General features: G+C 44.8%; 1 protein-coding gene across 1 annotated transcript; it reads left to right on the plus strand.

Annotated features, from left to right (window-relative positions):
• The first annotated feature begins 327 nt into the window (after window positions 1–327).
• Window positions 328–22,375, plus strand: CD9 (CD9 molecule). The gene is made up of 8 exons (XM_082308724.1): window positions 328–500; window positions 12,159–12,261; window positions 15,109–15,206; window positions 16,419–16,493; window positions 18,340–18,432; window positions 19,022–19,111; window positions 20,878–20,961; window positions 21,660–22,375. Exons 1-8 carry the CDS (start codon window positions 435–437, stop codon window positions 21,723–21,725), a joined length of 675 nt encoding a protein of 224 aa, XP_082164850.1. The 5' UTR covers window positions 328–434; the 3' UTR covers window positions 21,726–22,375.
• Window positions 22,376–22,831: the final 456 nt, after the last annotated feature.

The following is a 22,831-nucleotide window of genomic DNA, read 5'->3' on the forward strand; positions in this document are numbered from 1 at the left end:
CGTAAGTTAAACTAAACCTGTAAAAGAGCAGGCAAACTACGGGCCCGCGGGCAGCGGCACGCTACCCGTGCGTTTGCACGTTACCCTGCCGCAGCACCCAGCTGCAGCACCCAGCTGCGCCGGGAGGCGCGGGGCGGCGGGCGGCAGCAGCCCCCGGCCCGGCGGCAGCCCCGGCGGGGGGAGCGGGGCTGCTGCCGGGCGGGGCTGCTGCCGGGCGGGGCGGGGCGGCGGGGAGCGGGTCATTGGGCGGCCGGTGCGGGGCGCGGCCCGGGGGGCGGGAGGGGGCCGGGCAGGGGCCGGGCGGCCGCGGGGAGGGGGGAGACCGGCGGAGACCCGGGAGGGGGGGAGCCGGATTTAAGGAGTGGCGCCGGGTGGAGGTGTCCTGGCCGCGATCGTCCGTCCCTGCTGCCGCACGCCTGCTCGCCACCACCGCCATGCCCGTCAAAGGAGGCACCAAGTGCATCAAGTACCTGCTCTTCGGCTTCAACTTCATTTTCTGGGTGAGGGACCCGCGCCCGGCCCCGGGGGACCCCCCTGCTGCGGAGCCCGGGGCGCGGCGGGGCTTTGCCCCCTCGCCCGCCCGGCGGGGCTGCCCGGGAGGGAGCCCGCGGGAAGCGGGGGTCGAAGTCCTGGGAGCGGTGGTTTGCTTGGGTTTTCGTTGTTTGTTTTTGCCTTTTTTTTTTTTTTTTTTTTTTTTCCACTTTTTCTCCCGCGCCGCCCGGCAGGAGGGGGCTGGGTGCCCGGCCCTGCTCCCCCCCCCCCCCCCCCCCCCGCTGCGGGGGTTTCCCCCGGGGCAGCCGCGGAACCCGCGCCCGGGCGGGGCGACGGCGGCGGCAGCGGCTTGGCGCCGCTCTCGGGGCGCGGGGGCGGCCCCGGGCCCGGCCCCGGGCGGGCGCGTCTCCCCCCGCGGGGCCCGCAGCCGCCTCGCCCCGGGCGGCCGCGGGCGGGAGCGGCGCCCGGTGACCTGTTGCGGCACTCGGTGTGCTGCGTGCCATGTCCTCGGCAGGAGGTGTCCGAGTAACATCTGCACCCGGCTCACTGCTGCTTTTCTTTATTTTTGGTAGGACCGTGGTTAGCGTAAGGCAGACTGTGTGTCCTGCCTGTTAACGTCTTGGGGGATGCTAGGTGCGAAGAGAGATTTGTTTTGTTTTGTTTTGTTTTCCCTTCATCAGTACATACAACGCTTCTCCAGAAACTCTGCTTGCGGGTTGTACTTCTCTCTAGCTTTTCCAGCGCAAAGGCTGTAACGGGGGGCAGTGAGCCACTTCCTCGCAAATTAGCGCTTGTGGTTGCGATCATCGCATACGTGAACGTGCCTTGGTGGGAGCCTCGCTGGTGCTGTGGCTTCTGCCTCAGATCTTTGTAAAGAAAGTCCTAAAATAGCTTAATCTGTAGAAGCACGCCACTACAAGTGGAGATTGTATCTCCAGTGTGGTTTCTGCCACAACTGTCTCTGTTTGCCAGGCAGTGTTGGAAAGCATGGCTTAACTGATAGGTTATGGCTGCTTCTCAAGCACTTGGGGCGTGGACATTTTAGTATTGTCTGCCTTGTGGAAAAGTACACAGGGAACGCAGTACAACTGTCGGTGTGCCTAACATGTAGGTGTGAAGTGTGAGGTTAAAAAAATTAATTTTCTCTCAGCTGTCTGCTACAGTGGAGAAATGCATGTGTGATTCCTTTTCACCCGCTGATGTGGAGAAGTTAAGTTGGAGCTGTGTAAAGAAACCGTTTCTGGAGTCGGTTACAGTATTGCGCATGGGATGACTGGAAGATGCAATGCTAACGGATAAAGTACTTGTGATCTCTCAACTTACAAATGGGTTTCAGCAAAGTAAGGAAATGGACCTGGGCTGCAACTGAGGGAACTTGTGTAGAGGAACTTTACAAGGGCGCAGGAGAGCACATTTTGCCACCTGAGACTTGCCAGGAGGGTGAGGAGGCAGGTCATATTTGGAGGGTTATAGCTGGTAAGAAGAAAAAGCTGAACAACACGCTTGCTGAAACCTGTGGGTCAGTGAGGTGCTAAACCACTTTTTGAGACAGGAAGAAATATTCATGGTTTGCTTTGCTTTTTTTTTTTAAAAGCTACAGACTTTCTACAAACTATTTTATAGCGCAGGAATGCTTGTGTGGCAAAGGTGTTGCCTCAAAGACGCTCTTAACGTGAGTGTCGCCTTTTTGCTCCGTAGGGCTGAGAACAGGGAGTGTCTTTTCGTTTAGCTTAGGAGGCATCTGTTGCTTGGGGGTTTCATGGTAATAAAGCTCAGAAGCTTTACTTGCACCTTTGGGTGTCCCATAAGCATGGATGCAGGCTTTACCTGTTAACAGGGTGGAGGGGAGGAGGAGTGGTGGTGGGGAAGGGGGCTGTACCACGTGTAGGCTGGTGCTGCTGCCCCAAGTAGGGCTGGTGCCCAGAGGAGGCATGAGGATGCAGCTCTTCAAGTGGCCTTCCCAGGGGATGGCTGTGCTCTCTTAAACCTGGCTAGGGTGTGGGGAAAAGAAGAGTTAAAGGGGGATGGGTGCTTCTTCCTCTTGGGGTGTCCTGACAAGTGGCTGGAAGCACCAAGAGGCAGTAAATGCAAGCAGCTGGGGTTAGCCAGGGATAAGTGTGTTTGTAGACCGGCTGCGGTAATCCTTGACCCTCAGGGCTCATACGTGTATCTGTGCCCTACTACAGCTGTCAAAGGGGAGTTTCAAGTATGGTGTTAGTGAACCTCGCGTCCTCTATGGAGGAATAAAGCAGCAATCTCTTGGGGTATTTTAGGCTGTTAAGCCTCAATGAACAGTGTAAAGAGAAGGTGTCTTGGGGCAGGCAGCACTAGAGGACAGGAACAACCCTAATAAGAAAGAAGACTTTAATGTCTCTTGTGGCATTGGAGGTGAAAAGGCCATTAAGTAATGGAAATAAATTGAGCAAAAATGTTGTGCCTGAGTGCAATTCCGATCCTAAACTTGAAGGCACAATCAGTGACTGGCTCTTGGCCCTGGGAAATCCCCACAAGAGGAGGAACAAGCCTTTTCTTGCTTCTGAGTAGGTCATGGGTGTGGGGTCCTATTGCCCAAGTGCTACTCAGGAATGGTGGCAATGATGCAGTTAGATTTAGTGCACCTCCTTGAGCAAGAGCAGCTAAAAGGTCCTGCAAAGCTGTGATCAAGTTTACACCCCTTTTTTTAAAATAAGTTATCTCAGGAAGGACAGGTGAGGCGTTTAAATGGTCTGCAGCAAACCTGCAGGTATTTGTAGATTGCATGTCAGGTAGCATGTATTTGCCTCCATCAGAGACTTGAGGGAGGGCAAGAGGCAGCAGCAGGAGTGAAACAGCTGGGTATAGGAGGCTATTAAAACAAAAACTGGGAAACTCTCAAAAAGTTGAAGCTGTGTCCAAAGGAAGGAGATAAAGGTTCATAAATGCTGGCGGGGCAGATACCTAAAGCTTTCTTTTGGCTAGCCTTATTGTATTTTTGTATAACTTGCAAAAGCAAACCCGCCTAACATATTCCTCTTCAGACACATTAGGACCAGGGAGCTTCCCAGGGCGTCCTTAGAGACAGTAATCCGTCCAGGTGTAAACGTGTGTTAGGAGTGATGTTCTGTGGGACTTTCTCTTACTGGGTGTGCTTGGGGAAGACCTTGGGGAGGTTCTGTGCTGTAACCTGTCTTTGACTCTGAATCCCTCACAGGCTTGAATTGACCTGTCAATGAAAAGGTGGTGAAACAACAACAGCAAATGCTGATTAACAACTTGCCAGGGTCACACAACAGTTACTTCAGAACTACAAATGCATTGTGATTAGGTAAAACCTCCTTGCTTGCCATCTACCTTGGTGCCAGAGGGCTGGAATGCAGTGAATTTGAGTCTGGGGTTTGTTTTATGTTATTGTAGGTTATGTAGAGTGTGGCACATGTGGTGCCTCTGGAATAGGCAGAGGAGAAGATTCTTGAAAAATAGTAAGTTGATGTACACGTGGAGATGTGACATTGAGGAAGAGAGGATGGCTGCTTTAAGGGGAAGTCAGACTTTGTGAAGCTGTTAACTCTGAAGCCTTCCAAAGCCTGAATCTTGGACAGAAAGAGTGCTGGTTAGTATTAGTTCACTTGTTCAATGTCTCCTGAAAATCTCAAGGCTCTTAGGGAAAGTAAGCAGTCCTGGAGTAAGATCCTGTCAGGGATGAAATTGCTGAGTGAGCGGAGGCAGGGCTGAGATGAGGCAGAGCTCTCTTGCGGTGGAGAGAACCAGCAGAGCTGGGATGCAGGAGCAAACTGTGTGGTGGTCAGTACAGTCCCACCTAATCTGGAATAGCATGTGAGGTAACATGTTGGTGCTTGAGTAGCATCTGTTGTTCAGAGCGATGAAGATGGGTGCATGCTGACATAGCAGGCTACATGACAAAGCAGAGTGACACTCGCCAAAGGTAGGCATCAAGTAACGTGTGGGAGGCAGGAGCAGGAAGCAGCCTGGAGTTACAAACTAATTGGCTCAGGGGCATCTGCTGCCAGAGGGATGAAATTTTGGGAGAAAAGGGTCTGTGGTATCTTCATGAAAGCATCAGGTGGGTGCTCAGCAGCAGCAGATGAAAACCAGCTTCAGAAGTGAAGGAACTAGAGAAGCAGAAAGATGGTGCTGCTGCATAAATCCATTGTGTGCTGGTGTCTTGCAATGCTGTGGGCTGCTCTCCTCCTGCCTGCCTTGAGAGGAACATAGCAGAGCTTGGTAATGTTTGGGAAAGGAAGAGGAGGGTTTCTGCTATTAGGAACTGCTGAGTGAATTGGGATTCTTCAGCCTGGAAACAGATGGGGAAACATGCTAGAGGTCTGTAGGATCACGATTGGCCAGGTAGTAGGCAGGGCTTGACTGTATCGAAAGAGTCAGTGAGTAAGAACTGAGGGATATTAAGTCTGAGAAGAGGAAGTTTTGGAAAAGGTTGTGGCCATGCACACAGTGGTGGTGCATTCTCCCCAGCAGGTATTGTGGAGTATGCAGTTCAAGGGGTACCCAATGAATGCAGTGTTTGGCAGCCCTCCTTAACTTTTCTTTTCCAAAGGTACCGTCTGTCTTTGCACAACCTGTAAGTGCTCAACATGTGAAGTGGGAGGTTAGTCCTGGGAAATGCTACTCTGCCCTGTTCTGATACCCTTCCTGGGGAGCCCTCTTGTAGGATGCTGTGCTAGATCATGGGGGTAACTGGTCTGATGGCTTTTCTCCAGCTGGTAAGGCCAGACCAGGCATATATCTCACTACCATGATGCCCTCAAACTTTTGAGACTTCAGAGCTTTGGTTAAAACATGCTTGTGGCCTGATTGGCAGGTATGGGATTTGTGGATGGTTGCTAGAAATGCTTGTCATGCCTCTGAAGTCTGGTTTAAGCATTGCATGCAACTGTAACTTAAGTAGATGAGCAAGTTAGGTGATCCAGTCCCTTCTGAGGGGTGGCTGCATCTTGGCTTCAGTTCAAGCATTGTTGCAAACACTAAGTTCCTCACTGCTGTTGTGCTTCTTTGGTGGGGCTGGGGTACTCCCACCTGGGTTTGCCCTGTCTGTTTGCTCTTCTGTCTCAGGGTTACCAGCACTGGCCCTGGCATCTTTGGTGTGGTCTGTAATGAAAGCTGTACCATTTTAGGCTTTTGCAAGTTTGGGGTTTGAATTGGGGTTGGTGAAGGAGGTGTTGAGGCTGATACAGAAGTAATATAAAAATTTTTCTACCAAGCCAACTCAAGCTTGGCAAAAGGCAATGGAAACATCACATTATGTGCCTTACACCTAAGTGGTCTTACCAAAGCTGGTTTTGAACAACCTTGGTGCGAGCACATGCTTGATTACCTTGAATTGTGTAATGAGTGACTACCTCTAGCTGAGCTCCCTTAACTCACTGGGTTTGCTCAGGCTTGTTGGCCCTGGTGACAAAGTCTTTTTCCAATAAAACTGTTGGCTCTGAGTAACTTGGTGCACATTGGGCAAGTGCCTGGCATGGCCATGGGTACCGAGCGTGTGCCTGCGTGTTCTCCCACTGGATTTCTCCTGCTGAACAAAAGCAAGAGCTTGCATCATTAAACTTAAATGCTGGGTTTTTCCCTTGTGAATTTTGTGGAATACAAAGACATCTGCTGCTAATATTTATAATGTATTATAGGCAAAGAAGTGCTGCAGCGTACAGTCAGAGTTCATGTTGAGTCTTTGAGCAATTATTTTCTTGCTCATTTACACTATAAGGCAAGTGTCTTGTCTGGGCTCTCCATTCTTCTTGTTTTGTTTATCGAGCAGTGTTTATCAGCAAATGCATTTGTCTACCGGAGTGCCTGCTAACATAACATTAGTAAGATTAGGCCAGCAGGGCTCTTTTCTTTCTGTAACTTGAAGATACCTGTGATTTTGTTCTGAGCCATAATCTCATTTGCTTGTGCCGCACCAGGAACAGGCAGTAGCAGTTCAGTACTTTGACTCTGCAGAGTGTCTTTTCTGCTCAAGTGGAGAAGAGAACTTGCTAGATGGGCAGGGAAATATGCATGTGTGTATGTAAATATGCATGCACACACAAAAGGAACAGGAATTAGTTGCTTTTGCTTTCTGTAATCAACTGATTTAGTCGCTGACTGCAGCATATGAATCAAAATGCTGCCTGGGCTCAGTTCAATGTATTTTAACTCCAGTAAGTCTTGTAAAGCCAGGAGTGGAGTTGGAGGATGTTGCCTTGAGAAACCTGATGTGAAGGTACTTGTACTTAGAGTTCTAGCAGTCCTACCTCCTATTTGCAATTTAAATTGCAAATATAGTAAACCGGCTTCTGAATAGGAACTTGTATGAAATGGGTACTAGTCTTGGCAGTGGTTCAGGAATTCTGTAATGCTGCTCCTACTGTACTGGAGCACCATTTTATGGCAATAAATGCTGTGACATTAACTTAGCCCACAACATTCTTGAAACTAGCTTAAGCAGAAAGAAAATACTTCCTTTCCAGTCTACTTTTTTTTTCTCAAAGGAGTTTGGAAATAGCTACAGTTTCTTATATAACTGCTAGCACTCATTGCACATCTGTTAGGAAAGCTTTCTTTTTTTCCCAGAGGTTTGAAAACCTGTGCTGTTATGGATAACACTAATCCTGTAATTAAGGGGTTAGAGTGATGTTGAGCCTCATCTGTACTTACTGTTTATGGGGTTTTTATAGAGTACCAGCAGGTAACAGGACAGAAACAGAGTTCATTACTTCTCATAATGCTCCCAATTTCTTTGCTGGTGTGCTTTATAACGTTATATCCGTTTCTGGCTTTGTTCATATGCTGTCTTGCACAGTGAGGGAAAAGTTGTTTGTCTTACACAATGGAAGATCTGAGTCAGATTTTTAGCAAAAAGTTTTTATCTGTTTGAGGTGAAGGGAAATTAGTGGCTTTTTCAATGTACTCTTGGCATACCCTCAGTAAAACCTACGTAAGGAACAGTCATGCAGAGCCTGACATACCTTCTTACTTGAAGAAAAAAAATAACAGTATTCTGTTAGATGCAATGCTGAGCTGACAACACTGAAAGTAGTATTTATTTTTGACTGACTCTACCATATTTCTACTTATTGACTTACCTTCTGCTAGAGGTAATGCCACAAACTTGATGGAAGTTGCATGTAAGCTTGGCCTGAATGTGCTAAAATAGCAGAACCTATAGCTTCCTGTACAAAGGCTTTTTTTACAGCCTTTGGTCCATATATTGGGAGTTCTTGTAGTGTCTCATTTCTTCTCTATCCCTGCCTCCATCTTGTGGAAGTAGAGTATCATTAAATCTAATGATTCCTGGTGCAAGTCTTCTGCTAGGAGACCCTATCTCTGAAACCTCAGGTGTTAAAGGGAAAAAAATGCTGTGGAAATTGCTTGATAGCATGTCTCCGCACTGAATGCTCCAAGTTCGTGCTGAAGTTAGCCAAGTATGGTGAGGGGAGGAAGGCAGAGGGTTCTGTATGGCTTCTGCCTCCAGGATAGATGGGTTGTTTCTCATCTTGAGTATATAGCAACTGTCATCTGCAGTGGTAGAGATCCTTTCAGTTATCTCTTGTCACATGGAAGGCTAAAAGAAAGCACGGTGTCAAAGGTAAATACCAGGACACACCTTTTGATATGCTCAGAGGCAAAACCATGTAGTTTACAAGGGGGAGACCAGAGCAATGGGAAGGGCTGACTTTGGAGAAGGCACTTGTCAGAGCGTGGGGCTGGATGGGTGGGAGGAGGGAAGTCCTGCACAGGAGGCTCACTAGGAGCAGAGCTGTGTAGGAAAGGAAGACAGACCAAAGAAGTTGTGTTTTTTTCTTGTTGTAACAGGCAGAAAGATGTATGCAGGAGTAGAGCCTTTGAGGCAATGGGGGTACATTTGCATGTGATGAAAAAACAAAAACAAAACAAAACCCAAGGAGCCTCCATAAGACTAGAGGAGGAATAACCAGGTATTTTTACCCTTGCTTGGCATATGTCCATTGCAGATGCAGAACAGAGATTAGTCAAGCAGAAATGAGCTGGGAGCTGTAAGTTGCTTGGCAGTGGTTAAGGGAAACACAAGGAAACCTTGCTAGCACTGGCTTGAGTAGGGATGTCAGTAGCATACTTGTGCCAGGACATGCTGTTACTGGAGAATCACTGCCACAGACTTTTCCAATGCAGTGAGTGAATAGTACCCCTTTAACTCCATGTTTTGGTCAGATTGGTTGAAGAAAAAAAAAGTCTGTCTTCGGAGTTCCCTTTCCTATACTTGTTTAATACAGAAATTATGTACATGTTTCATAAGCACACAACCCTGCTCTTTTCTTAGTTTTGTAGGCTTTTGTGCACACAAAGTGACTAGCTTCAAGAAAACAGTTTTGTTCTTTTTCTGTTAAATTTCTTTTTCAGCACAGGATAGATCTACTTAGAAATATCCTGTATTACTCAACTGCTATGACAAAACAGGTCTGTTAGATTGGGAAAACACTTAGCTTAAAAACCTAACAACTAGCTCTTCAGGGAATCTGCTTCCACACAGCCTGGGCGGGGGAGGCTTGCACCCCTTTCCCAGGAAGAAAAAACAGCAGCTACCAAAAGCACCCCAACACAGCTGCCAAAACCTATGGGCGTAGCACTGGTGTGTACCAGCCTCCAGCCTGCCCAGTCGGGCTGAGATGCTGCCAAAGGCAGCGGGTGCCTGTGGGGCTGTGCTGGCCTCTTCCTCTTCCTCTCTAGGCCTTGGTGGCCTAGTCTCTGGTTGTTTTGATAAAAACTTGAAGTTTCAAATTACTTTCTTGCCTTCTGCTTTAAAACTGCCTTTTTTTAGATCAGTGGACATCGTGAGCACAAACTGAGAACACAAGTCTGCTTTCCTTAAGAAACCAGGACAAAAAGTCACTTTTTCTTGCAAGAAGGAGCTGCTTTTTTCCCCCTGAGTCCACTATGGAGAGAATTATTACTTTAATGCTACAGGTTTTTTTAGTGATCTGGAGCAGTTCACTGACATCAAGTATTATCACTGTTCTGTGATCCCGTTAGTCTCTTGCCTCCCTGTGATGGTAACTTCTTTCACAGGATGACTGCTTTCCCAAGGAGAAAATATGATGCTTCACCCTTCCCCCCCCCCCCCCCCCCCCCCCTCCGAGCTAAGTCTGTTTTTTAAAAGGAGACATATTAAGTACATCAGCTCTCCCTAATGTTAACCAACCAGTTTCTTTCTCGGAGATCATTAACTGAGCCTTCTGCTTTGCTTGGACTTGTAAGATTATCTACGCAGTTGTTGTATGGCTTAGAGATTCTTCACAATTTGAATAGTCTGGCCTTAAAGGTCTGCTGGGGGATGAGCTCTGGGTTTCAGTTTTACTGTCCTTTGCTGTGCCCTGTTCACTTTGCAGTAGTGTCCCGAGCTCTCTACTTGAATGCTGAGGCTTGTCAAACCACAAACATAGGTAGGGGCAGACAGCTGGGTGTGCTCAGGCTTGTGGCTTTGCAATTCTTGAGTTCCTAGCAAAACAAGCAAAGGCTGTAGGTTTCTTCTCCTAATGCTCCAGATCTGGATGCATATAAAAGCTGAAGACTGATGACCCAGGAAAGTGAGTCTCAAACAGAGTATTATTAAATACTGGGTGTCTTAACTGTAGGCTAGAAGCAATGTGTGTTTTTTCCATCACTAAGCCCTTCTGACTTTTGAACTGAGGCACTGAAGTGGGATGAGTTTCCAAAGGCTTTAAGTGATACTGTAGCAGTGAGCATGGGTAGAGCAGCAACCCTTCTCTCTGCCAGTCCTCCTCTTGTACCTCTCCCTTCCCCTGGGGTGCTGCTGTGGCACAATAAATTGAAATAATAACGCTGTTGTGACGTACCATATACAACCAATGTTCTTCGGCATAACTTAAAGTTATTTTGTCAGCATAGCCCTAACAAGGAAAGCGGTAGGTACGTGCAGGCTTTGTTCTTGCTGTGCACTTTGTGAGTAAGCCTGGGCCTACGCACCTGTGACACCAACAAAGTGCCTTTTGCATCGCTCTGGAAACCTCCATTTGGGTTTGGCTGTTTATGCATTGCATATCACTTCATCTTTTTCCCAGCTAAAACCATGCAGCTCCTCTTTGAGGCAGGCTTGGGAGTCAGGTGCCTGCCATACAGGAAATGCTGGTTTTTTCTGGTATGGCTGGCCTCTCGCTTTCCTTCAGTGATACCTGAGCCCTTTACACTTCAGCTAGGATGCTTTCTGCTGAGAAGCTACAAGGGGTATACCTGCCCTTAAGCCCTTGCTTAGCTCCATCCTCTTTGTCCTGGGTGAATCTTCAAAGCTTTCCTTATTTTTTTTGGAAGAGCAAGCTGAGGAGGTTGGCAAAGGCAGCCATGGGCAGCAAAGCTGTGCCTGCCTTTGGTGCACGCAAGCACTCCTGTAGCAGGGAGAAAGAAAGGGCTCTCGGGCTCCCTGTGGGGAGAGCGTGGGGCAGGGGGAGTCAGGCTTGGTGTTGGGTGCTTTCTGTGGGAATTCCTTCCATATTCTCCCTGAAAATTACCATTTTAAAGTAAACACTTTCTAGTTTCTTGGAGGCAAATCAAGAATGCTGTTCCCTTTTAGAAGGAACTTCTTATCAGAGATAAGGCTTTACTTTTCATGCCTGCTTAGCCTAACCAAAGCTCCAGACTTTCTAAGCTTATTGCTCAATCTTAAGTTTAAATTTTTAATGTCTGCTGCAATTTCTGTCCTCATCTCACTTTTGTAGAGTTTTTTTGATAGTTAAAAGGCCTTCAAAGGAGAGAAGGAATTGCTGAGAAGCATAGTCTCCAGCTTTCTAGTTTGTCCTGGTTTCTTTTTTGTTTTTGTATGCAAGATGACCCCAGGTTTTCTTTTTTTACAGCAGGAACAATTCAGCCTGTTCAAAGCAAATTGTTAGTATTTGCCTTACCAGAGTGCAGTTCCCTCTTTCTTGCAACACTTCTCCAATGCCTTCTCCCACATGTTTCATTCGGAAGCTAATGTATACACACAACAACTTGCTGCAAACACAGGCACTGATTTTAAAAGGAACCTGGAGGCACACAGACAGACAATAATATAATAAAACTAAATATTATCTAAAATTTGATTGCGTTGTTCCAGATCAGCACACAGAAATGTTGCTATTTTAGCAGCCTGTATTTTCCCCTTCCTGTCAGTGCGGTGACTTATTGGATTGGTTTTATCCTATTTTGCAAGAAAGACCACTCTCTCTAAACTCTATACGGCAGAACACTGAACTCTTACCAGTCTGTTTAATATGCTAAAACTTCTAGCTGGCCTTAAAGGTGCTTTTTCTTGCATTATACTTGTCTTTCAGTGTGAAGATTTAAGATCACTAAACCATGCAATGTCATTAATCACCCCGAATAAAACAATGGGTGGAGGGGTCAGTGGAAATACTGACACTTGGTGCTTTGGTAAATCTTGGTCATTTTCAGTAAAGAACAAGAATGGCATTGTTCTTGTGTGCTGTAGTTTAATATGTAGACGTGTCTATAAACAAGATGCCTCATGTCAGGAACTAAGTTTGTTCTTGTTTTGGTATCCCTATCCTTTTATGCTGGTTCTTTGTCACCACCTCTTTAAATAACAGACCTGTATCCTGTGTTTACTTCTGATGTTGTTACTAATGCAAGGGTAAATGTATTAATTGGTATTATTTAACAAGGCTTACTTGTTCTTACAGCTTGCAGGGACAGCAGTTCTTGCAATTGGACTATGGCTTCGGTTTGATTCACAGACCAAAAGCATCTTTGAACTGGAATCCAACAACACGACGTTTTACACAGGTAAGCTAGGAGATGGCTCGGTGTGATAGATCACGCTTTTGTGCCCTGACTTCCAGACTGCTTAGAAACCTTTGTGTTCCTTGAAGGCTAAAGACAAAACGGCCCTAAACAACCTTGGTGGGGTAAGGGGCCAGCCTCTGTTGTGAGCTCTAATGCAGGCAGCAGCAGTGTCACACGAGCAGTTTCTTGGCTTCTTATGCATTGTGTATCACTTCATCTTTTTCCTAGCTTAAACCCTGCAGTTCCTCTTTGGGTGCTGTTGGGTAAGTGTTTTGTAGTCCCAGGGACTCCTGGTAGACATAGAGGATGTCTTTTCCTGATGCTTCCCACAATATAAGTAAATGAGTAGTCAAAGATGGCGTGAATAACTATTTCTGTACACCACCACCACCCCCCCCAAGGGACCAGCTACCCCAAGCCACAGCTCTGTCACCTGATCTCTCAGGAGAGAACTCTTACAGCCCTATGTATGCTTATTTATACTGAACATAATGGAAGGGATGCACAAATATCTTGGTCTATGTGAGCAACTGTTACAGGCAACCTAGATCAATGTAGCTTTAGTTAGGCCAGATGGAAGTTATTCTCTGATATATTCTGTTTTGCAAGATTACCAATTAGGGGACAAACATGCATGTTTTCAATTTGTTATTCTAATGTCGTAGGAGTTCCTAACTGAACTGGGTTTTACCCTATATGTTAGATTTTAATCTCTACAGCCACTTTTAGGCTTGGGCAGAAGAACAGATGCTTCTTTGGTTGTTGGCACCTGTAGGTGCTCAAACACTTTTTGAAACCAAGTGGGTGTGTTTGAAGACCTCTAACAATTGGGAAGAAAACAAATTCAAATATGTACCTTTCTTATGTACATGTTTGTCATCTTTGATTTGGACAATCCTTATACATACATATTTCACATCCCTGTAGCGCCTGGATTTGTTATGTCCTGTATGGCGTCACTCGTTAGCCATCCACAGCGTGGATAGGTTGGTCTTTTTTCTTACCAAGAAAACGGGTTCCTGTGGTGAGCTACTTGATCTGTCACAACACCCAAACTGGTGTTTAAAGGGTCAGTAAAGATGGTGTAAGGCATGCTGGGAGGTACAACTCACACTTGCAGCCTTATAGTACCAAGGTAGCCTGTGCCTACAGGGAGTACTGTTAGGAATGATGAGTTAGGCTTGTTAGAGACCATAGCTGGGAATATGGAAATGCTTGTGAGACTTTGTGAAGAGGCCACAGGCATGCAGGTGGCTTACCTGTGAGAAAGCTTGTATTTCACCCATGATATGCTGGCATGGCAGCAAACTGCGTTCTTGCAGTTGCCAGGAAGATTTCCATATACTTTTAACTGGACCTTGGAAAGGGAACAGAAATCTAAACTTAGCCATTTAGCTGAATATTTAACAAGTCTTATTTTGGGTAGCCTAAAACAACTCTTAAACTTCCTAAACCATGAAAGTTTTATGATATGATACTTAAGCTACTGGCTGAATGCAGGCAGTGAAACCTACTTGAAATCTCTGTAGGTTAAACTGAGTTTTAAAAAAAGCTTAATAGCAATTACTGTTTTAACAAATTTTTCTGGGAGTAGTTACTGACTGCAGTTTCTGATAGGAAATAGAAAGAATCTGTCAGTTTGTACCTATAACAAAGCAAGTTACTTCAACTGGAATAAGAGGTTCTGATGGACTCTTTTTTTTTATTAAAAAAATGGAAAAAGTTTAAGCTGGGGTAAAAATTGGCGCAGGAATTTCCTGCTGATAAGAAATGTCAGGCTTAATCACTTACATATGCTTAATCAAGTAGATGTTTATTTTGGCAGCTAATCTTACCAATTTGCATTTAGAAAATGTAATTGGGAAATGCTTACGTATGGCTTTCTTTAAATAGTATTGATTTGGTCTCTGAAGGCCAGAACTGTATTTTTGTCTATATTGATAGAAATGTCATACTAATTCTACATGCTTTGTGCTGATTCTTTGTCTCATATTTCACCACCTCAATAATACTTTCTTGCCATCCTTTGGGAATTGTTTTGCTTACTACATCTTGTTGCTCTCACCAGCTGGCAGCTGCAATGCTTAAGCTGGCAGCTCCCAAGCTTGAGAGGAGTGGGTGTAAATGGAGTCCTTTTAGCCCAGAAAGGTTTGCCCTCTCTGTTCCAGCACACTTGCTACCTAAATTCTGGGCAGAATGGTCTACAGGCTCAGCCACTTGATATGGTTTGAAGAAGTATCTGCTTTTGCAAAAGCACAAGATGCTAAGTTTCTTGTAGTTAGAGAGGCTGTTGAGTTAGGCAGCTGAAGTGTAGACTTGTACTGCCATGACTGGTGGAATAATTCAGTGTTTCCTGATGGAAAAGCAGGGTAGGAAAGCATTTAAAGCTTTATGACAGGTTATGATGCCTTTTAATACCCATTCTTCTAGAGGTAGCACACTTCAGGAATTCTCAGATATTGACAAATCATTAGTTCCAGCTGTCTCTAACTGCAACACACTCTTCATCTGAAGATAAGTTGGTAACTAGCTCTGAGCCAGTTTTAAAATGTGTCTTGCAGTTTGTCTTAGATGGTTTTACTTTGCCCATTTTTGAAAACTTCTGAAACTGCAGTAGTGGTACACATCAATTGTTACAAGTTGAAGTTTTTATTTATCAGTACATTTCCCCACAAGTTTTGAGATGTTTGCTTTGAAAATTAAGCACAGCCTTTTTTGCTTGGAACACCTCAGTAAATAAACCTTGGCAAAAGCTACAAATGCTACTTGTGGAGCAACTAATTTTATACCTTGCTGCTGAGGTCCCAACTAGCCTGTATACATGTCTCTGTTTTTTCTCCTCCCTAGGAGTTTACATCCTTATTGGAGCTGGCGCACTTATGATGCTGGTTGGTTTCTTGGGATGCTGTGGTGCATTGCAGGAATCTCAATGTATGCTTGGCCTGGTAAGTGTTCAGAGTAGTGTTTAAATTTTTAGCAGCATGATGAGAAAGGAAGGAAAATATTACCATGCAGTTAAAGGGCAGCAGATGCTGATTGTTTTGGCTCCACAATGTTTAAACTCATGGTCACCTACATAATGCTAAAATGTTAAATACAGTTTCTATTTCTGGCCCTAAATCCAAGCATCCATGTTGTATTTCAATACAGGGTGACTTCTGGAGTTAGTGACATATTCAGACATTGAAGTATCAAGACTGGGAGTATGTGTGAACACAGAACTAAAATCTTGATAAGAGTAATGCTATTTATTAAACAGTTTGCCCTGAACTCTGAAGGCTGTGCAATCTTCAGTCTTTGAGACCAGAACTGTGGTATTTGATCCTTGCAACAACAAGCCTCTACTGTTCATAATCACAGGATGAGCTCTTCTAGTTGACAACTGCTCTGCAAGCCAATTATTGGAGAGCAACCTCATTGTTTTCAGACTGGAGGGGCCAGTAGAGCTTACTGGGTTCATGCACATCTGTACACTTGTGGAACTACTCGTCCAAATAACCAGAAGACTTAGTTAATAAAAGACTGCTACTATAGCTGGTGAAAGAACAATTCCCCTTCTATGTCATGGAAGACTTTAATTTCATGTATTTCTTGCAAAATGATGCCTCTAGCTCTTTGTTGTAATTCTCAATATCTCTCTTTAAAGTGCCTTTAAATTGTACTAGAGTTTTGGACCTGGTAGTCAATCAAACAGAGATGACACTTTTATTTCTATTTTATGGGATATACAACAAAGAAGTGACCATTAGCTCTCTGGGAGTTAGTGGCCAGCTAGGTATTAAGTAATGACTCCTAAAGCAAGAGGAGTTACAAACCAGAGAAAAGAACTGGTGTTAGCTGTTGCGATGTGTCTGAGTGACCTGGGCAATTTCAAGGTCTGAGTTAACAGATGATTGGGTTTAATTAACACTGATCAAAAAGGAGGACTTCTGCTTGGAAAAACACTGCCAGGCTTTCTGACGCTTCTGGGAAGAAGTGCTGACCCAGTGCAGTGTGTCCTTCTTCCTAGTCTTACCAGCATTCCAGACCTCCAGCTGGAACCTGGTTGAGTGACGGTTCCCACAAGGCTTGATGCTGGGGACTGGACAAGCTTGTAGTACATGTGTGATGCTGTTTTGTGGTGCTGTAGTCTTAATGATGTGGTCTTTCTTTTCTAGTTCTTCCTCTTCCTTTTTGTGATTTTTGCCCTTGAAATTGCTGCTGCAATCTGGGGATTTGCAAATAAAGAAAAGGTAGGTTGCTTTTAAAAGTTGGCAGGGTGGTGGGATGCTGGAACAGGATGCCCAGAGAAGTTGTGGATGCCCCATCATTGGAAGTGTTCAAAGTCAGGTTGGACAGGGCTTTGAGCAGCCTGATCTAGTGAAAGACAGAATCATAGAATCATTAAGGTTGGAAAAGACTTCTGAGACAGAGTCCAACTGTTAACCCAACTTCCAGGTCCACCTCTCAACTATGTCCCTAAGCACCACATCCACATGTTTTTTGAACACTTCCAGGGACTGTGATTGCACCACTTCCCTGGGCAGTCTGTTCCAATGCCTAGCCACTTTCTCCATGAAGAATTTTTTCCTAATACCCAACCTAAACCTCCCCTGGCACAACTTAGACTGTTTCCTCTTGTCCTATCGCTTGTTACTAGGGAGAAGAGACTGACCCCACCTCGCTACAACCTCCTTTCAGGGAGTTGTAGAGAGCAATAAGGTCTCCCCTCAGCCTCCTCTGCTCCAGACTAAACAACCCCCCAGTTCCCTCAGCCGCTCCTCATAAGACTTGTGCTCCAGACCCTTCACCAACTTCGTTGCCCTCCTCTGGACACGCTTCAGCACCTCGATGTCCTTCTTGTAGTGAGGGGCCCAAAAGTGAACACAGTACTCGAGGTGCGGCCTCACCAGTGCCGAGTACAGGGGCACTATCACCTCCCTGGTCCTGCTGGCCACACTATTCCTGATACAAGCCAGGATGCCATTAGCCTTCTTGGCTACCTGAGCACACTGCTGGCTCATGTTCAGCTGGCTATCAGCCAGCACCCCCAGGTCCTTTTCCACTGCACAGCTTTCCAGATGCTCTTCCCCAAGCCTGTAGCGTTGCATGGGGTTGTTGGGACTGAAGTGCAGGACCTGGCACTGAGCCTTGTTGAACCTCAAACAGTTAGCCTCAGCCTATCGATCCAGCCTGTCTAGTTCCTTCTGTAGAGCCTTCCTACCTTCAGGCAGATCAATACTCCTGCCCAACTTGGTGTCAGGACAGATGTCCCTTGCCCATAGCAGGGGGGTTGGACTAGATGATCTTTAAAGGTCCCTTCTGACCCAAACCATTCTGGGATTCTATGACTGTGCCCACAGAAAGTTAGCAGTCTACTGAAATCTGTACCAGTCAAATCCTGATTACCCAGCAAATTTGGGGGAGAGGAAGAAGATCCATTCTAACAAAACAATGCAAGAAATTAAACTGTAATATTTAAAAATGAGACTGTAGCAGAGAAGCCAGAATCAAGATGCTGTTGCATGCTGGAGATGCCCTTCAGCCAGTACCTGGCTGAGCTGTGAAGCGAAGTAGGCCACCAGTGAAGCTTTACCATTTCCAGATAGGATCTGGGTAAGCTATGGGCTGAATGCTTCTGCATATAAAACATGACTGATCTGAGCTGTCCCCTCACAAGCAGTCAAGATTCTGTCTTGTTTGAAAATAAGGTGCTTGGTGATCAGGGTTACTTTTTCTGCTTGTATTATACACCAGGGTAATATAGCAACTTCTGGGGTACAGAAATGAATAGGGAATATTTTTGTGTAACTGATGGGCAAAGACTTGGTTCTCACTCCTCCTAGAAGCTCAGAGCTTTGGAAGGGAAAATGAATCTTATCTGTTTAGGTGTGGCTTTTAAGGTGAGTGTACCAGTTAAGCTCACCCGTTCAGGTGAGAAATGCTGTCCACCCTCTGTTTCCACCCTCTATTTCTACATGTCAAAAGGATGGGTATTGTAGGTTGCAGAATTTTTAACGACTGACTTATGCAAAATAAGTTTTCCATAATTAATACTAAGGTAAGACAGTAATACACTTCAACTCTGCTGTCCTGTAGGTTATTGAAGAGTTAAAGGACTTCTACATGGAAACCTATGGAAAGAGATCTCAACCAGCTGCCAGAGACACCCTGAAAGCATTTCAGTTTGCTGTAAGTACATGGTTATATGTAAACTAGACAGTACTGCACCTTGTTCATGCTGTTCTCCATGTCATCCAGTCCCCTGTACAAGCCTAGTATCTTACTAAGTAGAAGAAACCAAAGGAGTATTAGTAACAAATTGCAGAGAAGATCTTTTTTGCATAGTATCAGTGAATTCAGTATCCCTTTTTGTCCCTCAGCCTCTGAAATGCATAGAACTAGTTCTTCTTTTCCTAAACAAACTCAGAAGCAAGCTGGGAAGCTCTAGATCTGTAGTATTGATCTAGAGGTACCATAGTATGCATACCTGCATGTTTATGAGGATTTCATTGTTGTGTCTGTAAGAAGCACAAGCTGTCACCAAAATTAATGGGTGTCTACTTAATGAGATCTAGCTCTTCCTTTCAGAATCTTGTCCTTTAATGCAATAAAGGCTTTTTAAAATTAGGTTTATAGCAGTCATACTGGCAGAACTTCTAACCAAATTTGCATAAGGTCTGTAATAAAACCTAATGTAATCTATTTCTCCTTTTTACCAAATACAGAGCAAAAATAAGGATTATTTAACCTGATTTTCTTTTCCTGTGTTCTCTTGTAGCTAGACTGCTGTGGTGTTACAGGAGTTCTTGAGCAGCAGTTTATGGACACCTGTCCGAAGAAGAGCATGCTCGAGTCGCTTTCTGTAGTGGTAAAGCATGACTTAATTCACCAACAACTCTGCCCAATGAGTAGAATAAGATACATGTTTCTGAATAAACCCTTCCACTCCATGGGAAATTCCCATGTCACACTTACTTAGCAACCTATCTCTGTCATCAATCTGGTTGTGGAAAATCAATGTACTGTTACTGTGGAAAGAACAAGCAGGGTCAGCAGGAAATCTGAACTTTACAGGAAATGTGCAGTCTGTGTCACTAGACTCACTGGCGTGGTGGACAGCGTAAGGCCAAAACTTCACCTGAAAACATGCTACAGAGCTCTGTTCTCCTGGCTCCTCCTATTGCCAGGGCACATTCCTGGTGCTGCACAAGAGCTGTTGCGTCCCCTCTTGGTTAGGGAGAAGTAGAGCATGGGGTGGGAGCAAGTCTGAAGTTTTAGCAAGGAAAAGGAGAGGTGGGTAATGCATTGGTGGCCTGTTTAGGTGAGTGTCGCTGTGAAGCTAATTCTCTGAATCGATTCCCTTGTTGAAACGTTGCTGCAAAGGTGCCTGTATGCCACAGATACAGAAGAGGCATCTTGTATAGTTCTTAACTACCCCTTTTCCTCTTTTTCTTACAGCTGTCTTGTGCCCTTGCTTCATGCTCCAAGACAGCCTGCATGAGTCTTCCCATAGAAAATAATGCAGGAATTCAATTAATGTTTTTTTTCACATTACTTGTGCCTTCAAATATCTGACCACATGAGACATTTCAATCTTTATTTAGACTGCATCTTTAGTCCCGTCCATACAATCTGTTATGAGTTAGATTATATGGGAATAGCTGAGACAGCATGCAGGTTTTATTGTTTGCTTTTGTTCTGCTAAGCATGTTTTAGCTTCATCTGTTGACTTCATCTTCTGATGTGTTTATGGCCTAGTCCCAGCTGTAGAAAAACAGTAGATAGACTACAAGATGAAAGGGATATAATGGTGTGGCTGATCTGTTTAATCCTTGATTCAGTCTTTCCTTCTGGGCTACATAAGGAACAACTAAAGAAAAAAGTAGTTTTCAGCAGCTCACTGTAGTCTGCTGCTGGAATAAGTAGGACAGGAGCTGGGATGAGACTTTGACCAGCTACCAGGCTCTTAAAGATTTATACCTCTGTAAAAGTTCCTTGTTCTTTTTCTCAGCTACCATGTGTCTTTGCTGGGGAAAGGACTGTACTTAAATTTTTCTTTAGTTGCAATGGTAATTCATTGTCCTGGGAGCTTCAGACTGGCACCTCTATGAATCTACCCAGAGCCTAGCCTGTATGCATGCAGCTCAAGAAATCGTGCCATTCCCATGCACCATGTGTTCATAAGGTGTCTGCAAAATTACAATAGCAAGTGGAAATATCAAGAGTAGCTTCAAATCTGTTTTGAGAAGGGCTGAGCAATACAGCAACTTAAATGCTGACAGCCATTAGTAACAAGCCAAGCCTGGTACAACTGCTGTTTGTCCTGATCTACCTGATCAACTGCAGATGTTCAGAAAGGAATCCTGCTGTAACCAAGGCGCAGTTAAGAGATTTAGATACTTGAAGAGTAGACTTAAACTTCTCCAACTTTTGTGTTGGAACATCCCTGGCTCTCTTTAAAGATGTGAAAATGAAGGCCAGTTCAAAGCAGCTTTCAAAAGATGAGTCTTCATCTCTAATGCAAGCAGACTTGGTCAAAGGTGTAGCATCATTTGGCAGACTTGAGCTCAAACAAGCAAGCAGAAACAAACCTTTCATATGTATGAAATGCTAACAAGCAGTCTTTCTTTTCAGTCATGCCCTGCTGCCATTGATGATGTCTTCAATTCAAAATTGAATGTGATTGGAGCAGTTGGCCTTGGCATTGCTGTAATAATGGTGAGTTTCCAGATGTAGAGGGTGGCTGTATGGCCAAAGGATGCTTACAGCAAAAGTCTGAATAGTGCCTGGCGTGGCAGTCTACAAGCCCATTCCACTAATGACAGGTACCAGCAGGATCAGGGTGTGTGCTGTGGGGCCCTGAGGCAGTGCAGAGGGTGGGGTGTCTTGGACCTCCCTGCTTCTGCTTTGGATTAGGATCTGCCTCCTTGTAGTTTTAGCAGTGGTGAAGTTGTATTGGTAGTGTGATATATAGGGTGAAGACATATTGGTCATGTTGGCAGCCCACTTCTTAATCCTAATATCTCTTGGGGATTCTTACTTTTGTTTCCTTTATAAAAATTACAGACTGTGCTAGAGAACTGAAATAACAGTGCTAGTAAGAAAATTCACGCTTTTTTGTTTGACTTCTCTGGTAGGAAGTATGACATGAATGCAAATATGCTGGGATGATCAAAGATTTATTAGGAGATATAGCAGTGGTTTATAGCTGATATGTTTTGAAGTATTGAGGGTGAAGGGGATTCATGAGAATGGGCTGAAATTTGGGGGTGGAGGGGAAGGGAGGGGCAGGGACACGAACTGCAGAATAAAGTGTTAATGTGGCCTCTGGGCCAGGAGGAGCAGGTGTGCTTGTCCCCATGTTGATAGAATGCGCTTTGATCGTCCGATTTCTAATGCATTTGCTTTCTTTACAGATTTTCGGCATGATATTCAGTATGATTCTCTGCTGTGCTATTCGCAAAAACAGAGAAATGGTCTAAGAGGGAAAGACCCAAGACTGCTGCACTATAAAATCTTTGTCATTAACTTTAGCATTCTGAAAGCGTTTCTAAAAAGTTATATATTTGTTACCTTTTTAATGCTTTATTTGGTACTGATGTAGGTTTGCTTTTTGTTGTAGGTTAAAATGATAAAGGTATATCTGACTCAAGACAAATATTGTACATAAAATATCTGACTCTTGAAACTTATGTAATTTGGATGTAATTTATGTTGGAGACAATTTGATACTTAATAATAAAGAGTAAAATGTATTGTATTTTTGTGGGGGAGAGGAGATTTTACTATGTTATTAATCTTGCTGTTTGATGCATAGCGTGGAGTTGAACTTGCATAACATGTTAAGTGTTAAATCACTAGGGCTTTAGTATCAAGCAGGAAATAACTCCTGTGCCAATGTCATATTTGAAGGGAATTCCAAGGAATGGAGAAGATGACATGCCAGAGCATGTTAGGGAAGGTATTGTCATTCCTCCTTTCCTTGGTGTGTGTGAACAAAAGCAGTTCTTAATTATATTCCTAAAATGTTACAGCAGTAACATTTTTACTGTTGTCTTCATACAGGGTGGCAAAGGATGATTGTCATACTGGTGATATGACGTATCACCAGTATATGTGTATATATATATGTGTGTGTGTGTGTGTGTGTGTGTGTATATATATATACACACACACTGTGGGCAGTGGTACTTTGATGCAAACAGGCTGGGCTCTAACCTGGAGCCAGCTGGGCTTTCTTCTGTCAGCCTGTCTGCTGACATAACTCTGTCCCCTGGCATCTGACATGGCCTTGGTCCTTTGACATGGCAGACTTCCATAGTGTATGTTCAGGATTTTTTTCAGTGGCTGGCTTTGTGCTTTGTTTCTCCAAAGCCAGTGAAGTACAATCTCAAGGGCTTATGGCATGTGTGCCAAATCTCAGGTTTCCAAGTGGAAAAAAACAAAAGTTGCGTGAGAAGTTACTGTACAGCTCTGCAGTTGCTGCTTGCAGCAGCTAGAGCTCTGGCTATCCTGTTTCAGTTTAAAAATGGATATGGGAGGGAGCAGAGATGTTAGTGTGGAACCCTTAGCCTAAAGAATTACCAAT

This window comes from Platalea leucorodia (assembly GCF_965183815.1).
Source record: "Platalea leucorodia genome assembly, chromosome: 4".
NCBI classification, from domain to species: domain Eukaryota; kingdom Metazoa; phylum Chordata; class Aves; order Pelecaniformes; family Threskiornithidae; genus Platalea; species Platalea leucorodia.